General features: G+C 37.7%; 1 protein-coding gene across 2 annotated transcripts in view; it reads left to right on the top strand.

The window, feature by feature from the left end:
- The window catches only part of GPCPD1 (glycerophosphocholine phosphodiesterase 1), a 61,226-nt gene extending 55,666 nt beyond the window's left edge, over positions 1–5,560 (top strand). For both annotated transcript variants that reach the window (XM_020883638.2, XM_070472300.1), the window contains 2 exons: positions 360–520; positions 4,353–5,560. In XM_020883638.2, coding sequence (XP_020739297.1) covers positions 360–520; positions 4,353–4,542 — 351 coding nt within the window. In that variant the 3' untranslated portion in view covers positions 4,543–5,560. The remainder of the gene's footprint in view (positions 1–359; positions 521–4,352) is intronic.
- The last annotated feature ends 8,468 nt before the right edge of the window (positions 5,561–14,028 follow it).

The raw sequence follows: 14,028 nt of genomic DNA, 5'->3' as shown, positions 1-14,028 counted from the left end.
TATTAATTTAACATCTGAGTCGTTAGTTTTGACCTATGTGTAATGAGCAGATAGCTCTATGTAAAATGAGAATATTAAATCACAGACTGAAAAGCAGTTAAGTGACCACCATGACAAAAATTTTCTTGCAGGCTTTGGTTAAGTATGTTTTGTAGTTTAGTGTTCTGAGTGGGTTTTATGAATCATCTAAAATGGTTACATTTGTAAACTGGTTTGATTTATTAAATTTTAAGAAAAAATTCTAACGTTTTCTTTCCCTGTCCATTCTGCTTTACAGAATACTAATATAGAGTATGACCATTTAGAATTTGTAGTTAATAAATTACTTTTTCATGAATAACTTATTTTTCATCTTTTAGGGGATAAATGCACATACTGAAGACCTACTCAGAAATCCGTCCTATATTCAAGAGGCAAAAGCTAAGGGACTGGTCATATTCTGCTGGGGTGATGATACCAACGATCCTGAAAACAGAAAGAAATTAAAGGAATTTGGAGTTAATGGTCTAATTTATGATAGGTATTTGTTTTTTATGAAAAATTTTCATGGATTGTTAGAAGAAGAAAAGTAGTAAAATTATCTTAACATTTATTTGTCAGTGAAATTTTTTCAAACTTTGGAGTATACCACAGTCAATTGGAAAGTTTGTTAAAAATTCAGATGATTGGTCGCTAACCTAGATATATTGACTCATCTTGCAGGGGGAGATGGCTGTTTGCCCTAAACCTCTTCTCTGTCTGCACCAACTTTCTTGGTGGTCTCATCCAGTTCTGTGGCTTTTCATACTTTGTACATCCCCAAATATTTATCTCTAAGTCAGTCCTTTCCCTCCATGAGGGTAACGCTTTGCCTGTTTTGTTCACTTTGGTATTGTCATATTTTTGAACAATACAATAGCTTAAATAATTTGTTTTTAAATAAATTCTCTGGTTGTTTAAAATGTAAGTCTGAGATCTCTGAGAGATGAAAAGGTTGCTTAGTGTAAAGAAATCTGGGGTTAGAAGGTTTACTCTGCTGAGGGGGTTTAGTGGGCTTACTAATACTTGAATAACATCAAGTAAGTGGTAAAATTTGTTACTGGACCTGCTTTAAAAAAATACAGTCCTTGGATTTAGTTCATATTATTACTGTTTGTTTTATAGTTATATCGCTTGTTTAATAAAGCTTTCCCCACCCCCGCTATTTTGTCTGAATTAGTCTTGTCTTAAAACTACAACATGGATGCCTGCCTTTTAAAGTATTTGGTTAATATTTCTTTAAGCTGCATGATTCATGATTCTTTCTATTAGATATTTCCATCTAATTAAAAGAAAATTAAAATTTTTAAATTACAATATGATAAAAGTGCTTTATTTAGCAAATTTTGAGGGACTATTTCTTTGAGGAGGAGGAAGGAATGATTGCAAACATTTTCAGGTAAGAAAAGTATATTGTGAGATTATACTATGTACAGCTATTGTAGAATGTAGAAATTTTAGTCAGATCCTTCATCTGAAGGGCCCTACTTGGTTGTAGCCAAACACTGACCTTGCAAGGAAAACAGGAAGATACTGTGTGATTCATATATATCATATATAAGGCCAAAAGAAAGTGAGTGCTTTCTGGCACAGGGTCAACAAAAATAATTTTAAAGAGGAAGCAAGGGATAGATTTGCGTATGGGTGGTGGTGGTTAAATTTGCTCTGACTGATTTTGCATTTTAGGCAGAGGTGGGAGCAGGCACCAGGGCAGGACTGTTGAGGGTGTGTGTGGAGGATGTTGAGGTGGCCCAGCACTGGGCTTCTGCTTGGGCCCAGTGAGTGGTGAGATATGGACTGGGTTAGTCAATTTTTATTATTCTTGGAAGTTTTTTCTTCTTTTTTTAAAAATTTTAGTCAAAGTATTACATGTATATATATAATCAACCATACTTATATATATATGAAAACTACATGTATGTCTTCTCTGTGTGTGTGTGTGTGTGTACGTACGTCAAATAGTTTGAGACTAATAATAAAAACTTAACAGTCCCAGGAATTACCTTGCACTCTGTAGTTAGGAGTTAGTGCTTTCATTGCCAATGGCTTAGGTTCAGTTCCTGGTTGGGCAACTAAGATCCTTCAAGCAATGAGGTGCAACCAAGAAAAACCTAGCAATCTTTCCTATCTCTTTCATTGTCCCTGAGTCCCTGTGTAAATTTTTTTTTTAACTGTTTCTTATGGTATTTAATGTGTTTATTGCTATTATTTTTTCATTATCAAATTTAAACATATTGAAGATTTAAAATGATTCAGACCCTTTGTTTCATTTTACACGGGGAGAATTGTGATGTGTTTTAATTTATCAAAAACCAGTTCTCTTTTTACAAAGGCATTAACACAGATTTTAGATTTAATCATGGTTTTGTGATTTATTATCTTATACAAGCTGCTGTGCTTAATTTGCTGATATTTGGAATTTCTGCATTTGTAGTAATGAGTGAGATGGCCTTTAATTTACCTTTATCAGATGATTGTCTTATTTTGACATGAGGATAATACTCACCTCATACAGTAAATTGAGCAATGTTTCCTCTTTGTATACTGTGCCTGCTCAAATGATTTAAAAGAATTCAGTAACAGAACCCACATTTAAAGAAGATTATTATAGATATGAACTCCCTTGTCTGCCCCTCTCTAATTCTATTCCCTTACTCCCTCCCTCAGGTATAACTGATTATCAGATTATTCTCTTAAAATTTTTTAAATTCTTATTTTTATTGCTAGACAATATAGCATTTAGTTTTTCATGACTAAACTTTATTTGTACTCTTTCCCTACTTGTTACATTCTTAAAGTCAACCCATTTGTTGCATGTTATAATTTGTTTCTCTTCATGGCTCTATGATTCTACCACAATTTATTCTACTATTGGAGAATGTTGAGGTGGTTGAGGAGTTTGGGCTACTTTTAACTCTCCCTTTTCATTTTTTCAACTACTAGCTTGTGGTTTGGACTTTTTTATTCTGCTAACTGAAGTACTTTATTACTTATCCATCTGTTTTCCAGCTTCCAAAATTTTGTTGCTGTGTCTCTTTGGTTTTTCTCATATTCAGTGAATTTTCTCTCAATACCCTTATTTTATTTCTAACAGGATATAAGGACTGAACTTAGATGCTTCTATTCAGTCTGATACCTTGATCCAGAGGTCGCTTTTCATTATTTTATATATGCCTTTAATTAAGTCTTTGTGTTAGAATAGTTAAATATTTAATAAAATCAGTACTTGAAAAATCTTGTTTAAGAAAATTTTCCCTTTTCTGATGTCATAGTAGCTTCCCAGGTGGCTCAGTGGTAGAGAATCCACCTGCCAATGCAAGACATAGGAGATTTGGGTTTGGTCCCTGGGTTGGGAATATCCCCTGGAGGACCGTATTCTTGCCTGGAAAATCCCATGAACAGAGAAGCCTGGCAGGCTACAGTCCATGGTGTTGCAAAGAGTCTGAGCACTGGTGAGTGGCTTGATGTCATAAAGAGTTAGTGCCTCACGTAAATTGTCTGGTTTTTTATATTTAAACAGTGAAAGGCCTTCCTTGCTGTGCCAGTGGGCAGTGCTAGTACTGTCATTGTCACTTGGGGCTCTCAACTCTAGGTACATCTGTTAGTACTACATAGCTTTAGCATAATTTTCACACTGGCGAGTAATCTTTTTTTAAATTTTAATGTTTTGGCTGCATCGTGTGGCATGTGGATCTTAGTTCCCCAACCAGGGCTGGAACCCATGTACCCTGCAGTGGAAATCTGGGTTCTTAACTACAGAACTGCCAGGGAAGTCCTGAGTAGTCATCTTGATCTTTTGTGCTTTGAAGTCAGAACCGGGTATGAATTCCAACTCTGTGCACTGTAACCTACCAGGCTCCTCAGTCCATGGAATTTTCCAGGCAAGAGTCCTGGAATGGGTTGCCATTTCCTTCTCCAGGGGATCTTCCCAACCCAGGGATCGAACTGGGGTCTCCCACACTACAGGCAGACGCTTTACCATCTGAGCCACCAGGGAAGCCCAATTCCAATTCTACCTTGTAGTAACTTCCCATCTGTCAGATAAGGCATTGCTGATTGATGAACTTGGAGAAAAGATACTTGAAGAATCACTAGTAAGCTACAAATTTCATTTTCTGATTCAATTTATAATCAGCTCTTTTGCGTCAGGGTTGCAAAAAGGTAGTAAATAGACTGGAAAAAGAGAAATATTTTTAAATAGAACTGATGCTTATATCTTTTAAAGAAAAAATTACGACTTTGTAGTATAGGTATTTTAGGCATTCTGTAGGTTGTCAGATCCTAAGTAAGCCATAAAATTACCTATGTTATGTTTTGTGTTTGTCTCATCATAGGATATATGATTGGATGCCTGAACAGCCAAATATATTCCAAGTGGAGCAGTTGGAACGCCTGAAGCAAGAATTACCAGAGCTTAAGAGCTGTTTGTGTCCCACTGTTAGCCGCTTTGTTCCCTCATCTTTGTGTGGGGAGCCTGACATTCATGTGGATGCCAATGGCATTGACAATGTGGAGAGTGCTTAGCATTTACTGGGTGGAGACCATTTGGGGCATGCACCGCTATTCTGGGTATTCACTTTTCATCACTAAGCACTGTTATCTATGCCTTTTAGGTTTTCAGTCCAATGAAGCAATAATGAAGTATTTTCTATTTCATTACAGTTCTTGCTAGAATTTCAAGTATGCTATTTAAATCACTTGGCCAGGTATAATTACCAGTCAATCTCTTTACAATGAGAATATTTATTGGTTGGTAAATATTTTAAACTAAATATGTAAATGTATAATGTTAAACATAGGATTTTGGAATTAACTATATAAATATCTCATATTTACACTTACTACAGCTTTTTATTTGATCAGGTTGGAAATACTTAGCATTTGGAAGAACATGACTATGCATAATTATACCTGACCATGGGAAAAATAAGTACCTCAAATGCATGTATTTGCACTGGTGATTCCAACTGCACAAACCTTTGTGCCATCTGTGTGTATATGTATTTTTCACATGAATTGACATGCACACCATTTTCATTCAGTATGAACCTTGAGGCTGCTGCCATTTTCCCATTTAACCAAACCAGTACCTGTGTAAATAGCCTAAAGGTGATCCTTGAAAACTTGTTTCATAAATCTTTCAGAAGTTATTTTGCATAAATATTAAAATTCAAAAAAGCTGCAGGGTAACTTAATGTACAAAATATTACAAGTATGGGTTGCAGACTTCATACAATAGATGATAATGTATAAATTCTATTGAATGCATGCTTTCTGTTTTAAGCATGAGACTGTACACGTTTACTGTAAGTCCTTGCATCTGTGGTGCTAGGTGAGTATGAAAAGGTGTCAAGGACTGAAAAAATACTTTGTTGCTTAAAAAGAAAAAAAAGAAAAAAAAAGGTCTGTAGGCATGTTAAATATGCTTAAGTGTGTCTCTCACTACCTATTACACACCATTGCTTTGTGAATTTGTTTCGTGTATGTGTGTGTTGTACAGTAGATAAAACCCTGTGTAAAAAATAAATGTCCTGAATTCTCATTGGTATTCTTTATTGGTTAATGAATATCATGCTTGTAATTTATTTAGAAATGTAGATGATTCTACTAAATGTATGCATATTATTATGATTATACAAAGGTATCTTTCATTAGAAGCAGATTTTTTTGGCATAACTAACTTATGAGTGAATATTAAATAAAATACACAGATTTATTTTCTTCATTATAAAATGAAATTTCAAGATGTTACTTTTGCAGAATTGGTCTTTTATTATTATTATGAAATATTGGAATTTAGTGTCCACCCTGAAAGGATGGCTTATTTGCATATAGCTTTTACTGCATGTAGGCAGTTTATTCATTACTGATATGATTTGGTAGTAGCTGAGAACCTAAAACTTGGGTTGTATGTTGTATCTTTACTTTTTTAAGCTGAGTAATGTGGTTTTGGTCAGATCTTAATTGTGTGAAGATAGGCTTTAAAATCCTATGGTACTGTGTTTGTAACCCTGATACTTAATGGAAAATAGTTTAGGAAATGGAGTTTTCTGCAGGGATTTTATATACTTTTCTCATGTTGAAAGAGATTTTGGAACACTGTGTGTGGAAATTAACTTGGTGTGAATTAGGCACTTTTAGAAAACTTCTGAAAAAGAATTACTTTTTTTGATCTATAGACCTGGTATAATACAGTTACCATTACTTTATGGTAACTTGATTAGCCATATGTGTATTTCTAGTCCTCTTTGTTTGCTCCTCCCCTGTGCCTTTTTAGTTCCAGCTCCATTTTGAAGACTTGCAGATCATGAATGGACAGAAGAGAAACAGGAAAGGAAGTGATGTAGGGGTCAGTTTCCTCAACAGTGTAATTTGCTGAGTAGAGCTTACAGCCACTGCTTATGACAAGGACAGAACCTCACTGCTCACTTTCTCCTGTCTCTGATCTTATAAACACCAGGGTTAGTAGATGATTAACTCATAGCAAGTAGTAGCTTCCCTTTTTATAGGACTAAGTCCTGGCTTCCATATCACTAGCTGTTGCCCCATACACTCTGCTCTAGCTACACTGTGCCTGTATTAGGCCCTAGCCATGCCGTATTCCTACACTGCTCCCTGTGTCTAGCCATGTGCCTTGCCTGGAAGCCTTTTCTGCCCCTGATACATTTTCCCTGCTCACACTCATTTCTCCTTTAGCCCTTCATCGACCTCTCTGCTGCACCCTTGCCAAAACTTAGGAAGGGATGAATCCACCTTTTTTTTACTCCATGGCCGAATGTTCATTCCTTTATCATGTCATTCATCATGGTACATTCTTGGTAGACACAGTTAATTTTGCCTCACCACACTGCAGGCTCTTCAAGGGTAGGGACCTTGTTTGACAAATTTTTATTTCCACAGTACATGGGAACATAGTAGAAAAGAAGTGTTGGAATTTTGAGGATAATATAATTTGTATCAAATGTACTTTTGAGTTAAGAGATTTAATTTACTAAGAACGTAAACTTTGAGTTGGTTTACATTTTGGCAGTGAATTGGTTTACATTTTGGCAGTTGGGATAGTTTATTAATGTCAATTTTAAATGTAGAAGTGTAATGTTAAATTATTTTATATTTTTTGGAAATCGAGTGAAATGTTTGATAAAATGCTGCCGTTGTTCTTTGATTTTTCCATTATCTGGGATTATGTACTGTAACTGACTGTAAATATGAGGAGCACAGTTCATTCCTGTGTCAGTGGTGCCGGAGGGCTGCCACCGCCACCTGTTTACCTCACTCCCGTTGCTCCTTGTGACATTTGTCTTTCTTCTCCCCTCCGAAGCCCATGCTTAGGCCTACCTCAGCACCGCTTTCCTTGACTTCCTTCTGCGTTCAGCTCAGGTGCCACCTCCTCAAAAACCATTCCTCTGCTTTTGATCAGAATCATGATGCAAACAAGTACAGAGAGCCTCTAAATCTCACTATTTTGCAGCTGGGGTAGTAAACCCAGACAGGTTAACTGACTTACTGGGTTGGGACTAGAACTGGACTTTGTGACTCCTAGCCCTGTGTTCTTGAACAGTGCTGCCCTCTGAATTTTTGTGGCATTTGTTGGCATATGCTTTCTTGTAGTCCCACTTTTTATGTGCCTGTTCTATTTCCCTTATAAGATTGTAAGCCCCCTAAGGGCAAGGACTTCTTTGCATTTCTAGCACTACCATAGTGTTCTATACTTAGATATGAACTAGATAAATAAATGGTGGAGACTACAATCCTAGTTTCCTAACTCAGATTGTTTCACAGTATACATATGTTTTTGTATGGTGTGCAGCCATGTTGTCTGGAGTGTGTGTGCTCACATGTGCATGCATGTGCATGTATGTTGGCATGTTTAAACATGGAGTTCTCACTCCACCCCCAGTTTCTTGGGGTCACTTAGTTTAGGGGTTACTATAACTAATTTTTTCCTTCATGCTGAATGAGGACAGTCGTGGGAATGAGTGGCAGATAAGGTAGTTTTCTCCCAGGCCTCTCCCTTCCTAGGGCAGTATACCTATATCCTACAGCGGGTGGCTGAATCAGGAACTGCCTTGGGTAGGACTTGCATGACCTGTGGGGCCAGTGTTCATGAGTCTTGAAGGACCATCATTATCCTTTGTTCCTTGACTCTCCATACCCTGACTGCATTCCTCCCCCTACCCTGTGTGCGCGTGCATGTGCACACACACACACAATCACTGGCTTGGTACTCTAGGTTAGAGAGTGGAGTTCTATTCATTTAGATTTGAATACAAGTGCTTTACTCTGTTTTAGGTTTGGATCATGTACTTTAGGGGTAGAAAGAAAGTATACATTCTAGAAGTAATGTATTATTTGGTGTTCATGAGTGGAAGTTTATCAAAATCTCTTAGTGGGTCTATATGGAGAAATGGATTTGAAATGTTTAAGCATATGGTTAAGATCCAGAAGTATGTATTGGAGGAGAGCTCATGGATTGGAAGAGTTTTCATGAGGCTCTCAAGCCCTTGCAGAATGGAGTGGCAGTCAGTTTGGGGCACAGCCTTTGTAAGTATGGCCAAAGTAGTAGTATGTTCAGAGAGGATCATGGAGCCATCCCAACAATGGAAAAGGATTTAGGGATGTCAGAGTATGTTCAGTATGTTCAGTAGTGTGTTCACTATGGCCTTACTTTGTAAGGCCAAAGTAGTAGTATGTTCAGAGAGGATCATGGAGCCATCTCAACAATGGACAAGGATTTAGGGATGTCAGAGGCCTTGCATCCTTGTAGGAGATAAAAGTTTATTGATGATTTTTAAGGAAAATGACGTGAAGGTGAGATGAATTTTTAAATAATGAAGAAAGTAATGTTAGTGTAGAAATAATAAACCACTGATGGCTCAGCGGTAGGGAATCTGCCTGGCAACGCAGGAGATGCAGGTTTGACCCTTGGGTTGGGAAGCTCTAGAGAAGGAAATGGCAACCAACTCCGGTATTCTTGCCTGAGAAATTCCATCAACAGTCCATGGAGTTGCAGAAGAGTTGGACATAATTTGGCAATGAATGGAAATTGTCTACTCCTACTAAATTGATCCAAACATACCTCTGCCTTTTCCCTCAGAAAACAAATACATATGGGATGAATGAACTTCTGAAGCTTACTTGCAGAACTAAATAATTCCATGGGAATTATTTACATAATTACTTAATTTACATAATCACATAATTCCATGGGAAAGAAACCAAACCTTCGTAACAGTTCCATGTTATCCCATGATTTCAAATGTATTTCTCTGTAGCCCAGACCTCTCTAAGTCCCAGATTCATATATCCAGTTGTCAATTTGCATCTTCAGTTGGAGATATAATAATGGGCATCTCACATTTAACACACCTCTACAAAGATTTTTCCTTTCACCAAACCTGCTACCATCTCACTCCCTTCAGTGTTCTGTCCAACACTATGGACCATACACTGTCCAACAATGTATGGTCCAAATCACAGCACATTAAGCAAAGAATACTTTTTGCTGACCAAGGTCCATGTAGTCCAAACTATGGTTTTTCCAGTAGTCATGTACATATGTGAGAGTTGGGCCATAAGACTGAGTGCTGGAGAACTGATGCCTTTGGATTCTGCTGCTGGAGAAGACTCTTAAGAGAGTCTATGGGACTGTGAGGAGATCAAACCAGTCAACTTTAAAGGAAATAACCCTGAATATTAATTGAAAGGACTGAAGCTGATGCTGCAATGTTCTCAATAAGCTGATAACTTCACAGATTTGTGTCACGTGATGGTAAGAGCTGGTTCATTGGAAAAGACCCTGATGCTGGAAAAAATTGAAGACAAAAGGAGAACGGGGCAGCAGAAGTAGAAACGGTTAGGTCAAATTATGAACTCAATGACATGAATTTGAGAAAACTCCAGGAGATAGTGGAGGACACAAGCCTGGCATGCTGCAGTCCATGGGGTCACAAAGAGTTGGGACACAACCTTGTGACTGAACAACAAAGCAATCACAGAGTACGTACACTTTTGCCCAGGGTACCAACTTTTCTCCCCTCTGCCTCTTGTACTTCCCAATACAACTAAAACCCCTGACATCATATGAACAATTATATGCAAAACAAGCATAAGAAGACAGATGGAGAGAAGACAGATTTAGCAATGGACTTTAGGAATCAAGGAAAAACGTGAATTCTCTGGGTTTTCTTATTTTCCTTATCTAAGACAATTTTGGTGAAGTTGGCTACCAGGGTTTCCTGAAGAAGATGTAGGCAAAAATGAAAAAACACCAAAACCCAGTAAAAGCCTGCTCTCTTCACCCAAAGGACCAGGAAAAGGGCAACTTAAGTCAGAAATCCTTTAGACAGTAACTTCTCTATTCTAATCAAATAGCTCATGAAAGATTGCAATTGTATTCTCACCCTCACCAGTTAAGGCCAAAGGGATGGCCTAGATTCCACCCCAGGAGGCTTAAACTTATTACTTCAACCCTCTGCCAGAATGGTGTCAGAGAAGGTCTAGTGAGGAACCTGGACTCCAACCTCCTTGCTTTCTGGGATGGAAACAGGGTACTCAAAGAAGAATCAGGGTTTTTACCACTGCACAGTGGCAAAGAGATGGCCTGCACGACAGTGTCGGTGGAGACTGCACAAGGAGCCTAGACTTCATCCTTAGTAACAGGTGCTTCTCACCCTGTGGTGTCAGAGGAGGTCTAGTGTAAAGCTTGAACTCCCAGCCCTTCTGTCCTCAGGTGTCAACAGGAACCTTCTACCTGGCAGTAATGAGGCAATGCTGTGGCAGAGGGGACCTGTTAAAGATTTAAGTAAAATTTAGTAAGAGTCTTATAATACCAAAAACGTCCAGGTTTCAATCAATAACCACTTGTCATACCAAGAACCAGGAAGATCTCAAACCATGTGAGAAAAGACAATACAGATGACACATATTATAATTATCTGACAAGGATTTTAAAGCAGATGTCAGCAGATGCTTTGGCAAGCAGTTAGAAACATGGAACAAATGGAAACAATTTGAAACAAATGGAAAAATGGCCTCAGCAAAGAAACAGAAGATATAATGAACCACGCGAAAGTTTTAGAACGAACAAATTTAAATAAATGACCCAATCAAAAGATGAGCCAAAGAACTAAACAGACATCTCTCCAAAGAAGAAATACAGATGGCTAACAAACACATGAAAAGATGCTCAACATCACTTATTATCAGAGAAATGCAAATCAAAACCACAATGAGGTACCACTACACGCCAGTCAGGATGGCTGCTATCCAAAAGTCTACAAGCAATAAATGCTGGACAGGGTGTGGAGAAAAGGGAACCCTCTTACACTGTTGGTGGGAATGCAAACTAGTACAGCCACTATGGAGAACAGTGTGATTTCTTAAAAAACTGGAAATAGAACTGCCATATGACCCAGCAATCCTGCTCCTGGACATACACACTGAGGAAACCAGATCTGAAAGAGACACGTGTACCCAGAATAGGACAGAGGGTAAAATCAGAGAACTTAAAGATAAAATAAAAATTACCTAATCTAAACAGAAAGTAGACTGATAAAAAATGAGCATGACCTCAGAAACACATGGGACTAAAACAAAAATCTTAACATCATCAGAGTCCCAGAAGAAGAGGGAAAAGAGGGTGGGGCTGAAAAAATGGTTGTAAATGCCCCAAATTTGGGGGAAAAACTAACTTGTAAACCTAGAGATTTAAGCTGAGCAAACCACAATCAAAGCCAATGAAATCCACACCAAGACATTGTAAGCAAACTTCTGAAAATTAATGACAAACTTGAAAACAATTAGATGGTCCATTACCTACTGGGGAAAAACAAACAGCACATTTCCCTTCAGAAACCATGGAGACTAGAAGGACCTGATATTTTTCAAGTGCTGGCTGAAAGGAAAGTACCGACAACCCAGAGTTTTATATCCTGCAGAAATAATACTCCTAGATGTGAAGAGGAAAACAAGGATAAAGGAAAACTAAGAATTTGTTGCCAGTGAACCTACACTGAAGGAATAGCTAAAGTGGAGTTCTCTAAAGAGAAAATGGTAAGAGGAAGGTTAGGGAAAATATTAGGAAGGAAAAAAAGCTTGGTAATAGCAAAAATGCAGACAAATGTAATAGAATTTCCTTATCCTATTGAGTCTTCTAAATTATGTTTGGTGCTTACAGCAAAAATTATAATACTGCTTAATGTGGTTCTCAGTGTATGTAGGGGGAGTTTTTGGGAGAGGGAAAAGCATGCAAATGGAGGTGTTTCTATACTCAAATTGGTAAAATGGTACCAATGGACTTTGATAAGTTTTGGGTTTTTGTGTCTGTGCTGGGTCTTTGATGCTTTGTGTGGGCTTTCCCTAGTTCTGGTGAGCAGGGGCTACTCTGTGTGGGGCACAGGTTCCTTGTTGCACTGTCTTCTGTTGCGTACATAGACTCTAGGCTTGTGGGCTCAGTACTGGCGGTGCACATGCTCAGTTGCCCAGCAGCATGTGGAATCTTCCTGGACTGAGAATCAAACCCATGTCCCTGCATTGGCTTGTGGATTTTTAACACTGGATCAGCAGGGAAGTCCAGACTTTGATAAATTATATATATAAAATGTTGAGTAAACACTCAAAATGCTACACAAGGAAATACACTCAAGATATATAAGTAAAAATGCAATTGTAAAAAATGTCTAATTAACCCACAGGATGTCAGGGAAAAGAAAACAAAACATCAGAACCAGTAGGAAAAAAATAGCACATTTAAGCCTTTACATCAGTAATTACATTAAAATTAACTTGTCTAAGTGTACCAGTTAAAAGATTCATAGAGTGAACATGCTATTGATAAGAAACTCAAGTACAGTGATAAAGGTAGACTGAAAGTAAAAGAATGGGAAAAATATGGCATGCAAAAAAAACCCAAGACAAGTACAGCTATTAATATCAAATAAGGTAGACATTAGAGCAAAAGTTACCAGAGACAGAGAGGGACATTGCATAATGATGAAAGTGTCAGTTCAGCAAGAAAACAGCAGTTTAAAGGTGTCTATCTCCAAAACTCCCCCCAAAACAAAAAGCAAAGCCATAAAATAGGTGAAGCAAAAACTGCTAGAACTGAAAGAAGAAAGATACACAACTATAGTTGAAGATTACAATATCCTCTCAAAAACTGATAGAACAAGACCATCCACCAACAGGATGTAGGTGACATTCCAAAATTTGTGGGATACAACTAAAGCAGGGCTAAGAAGGAAATTTATAGCACCCAAATGCATATGTTAGAAAAGAGGAAATATCTCAAACCAATAACCTAAGTTTGCGTCTCAAGAAATTAGAAAGGAAAGATCAAAATAAACCTAAAGGAAGCAGAAAAAAAGGAAAAAAATTAGATTATAAATGAGTAGATTTGGAGACAAAAAGAACAGAGAAAAATCAATGACATAAAAAGCTGGCTATTTTTAAAGATCAATAATTCTGACAGACCACTAGCAAGATTGGCAAAAAATAAAAAAAGGAAAATTATTATCAGGAAGAAAGCAGGTCCTGTTAACAGACATCAAAAGGATAATCAGGCAATATTATGAAAAACTACACACAAAATCAACAACTTACATGAAATTGGCCAATTTCTTGGAAGATGCAAGCTATTAAAACACCCAAAATGAAGCATATATTGAACAACCCTATAACTATTAAGGAAATTAAATTTTAAAACCTGAAAAATAAATCTCCAGAACTTCCCTGGTGTTCCAGTGGTTAATAATCCACCTTCCAATGCGGGGGACCAGGGTTCAGTCTCTGGGCAAGGAACTAACATCCCACGTGGCATGCCCCAAGTGCCATGGGGCAACTAGAGAGCCCGTGCTCTGCAACAAGAGAAGCCTGTGCACCATAATGGAAAATCCTGTGTGCTGCAACAAAGACCCAAAGCAACCAAAATAAAAAGAAGTCTTCAGGCTCAGGTGTTTCCAATGGAGAGTTCTACCACATGTTTAAATAAGAATTAGGACCAACTTTTAC

Source organism: Odocoileus virginianus, chromosome 9 (assembly GCF_023699985.2).
Source record: "Odocoileus virginianus isolate 20LAN1187 ecotype Illinois chromosome 9, Ovbor_1.2, whole genome shotgun sequence".
NCBI classification, from domain to species: domain Eukaryota; kingdom Metazoa; phylum Chordata; class Mammalia; order Artiodactyla; family Cervidae; genus Odocoileus; species Odocoileus virginianus.
The sequence above is the reverse complement of the archived record's forward strand: the minus strand, read 5'-3'. Positions and strand labels throughout refer to the sequence as shown.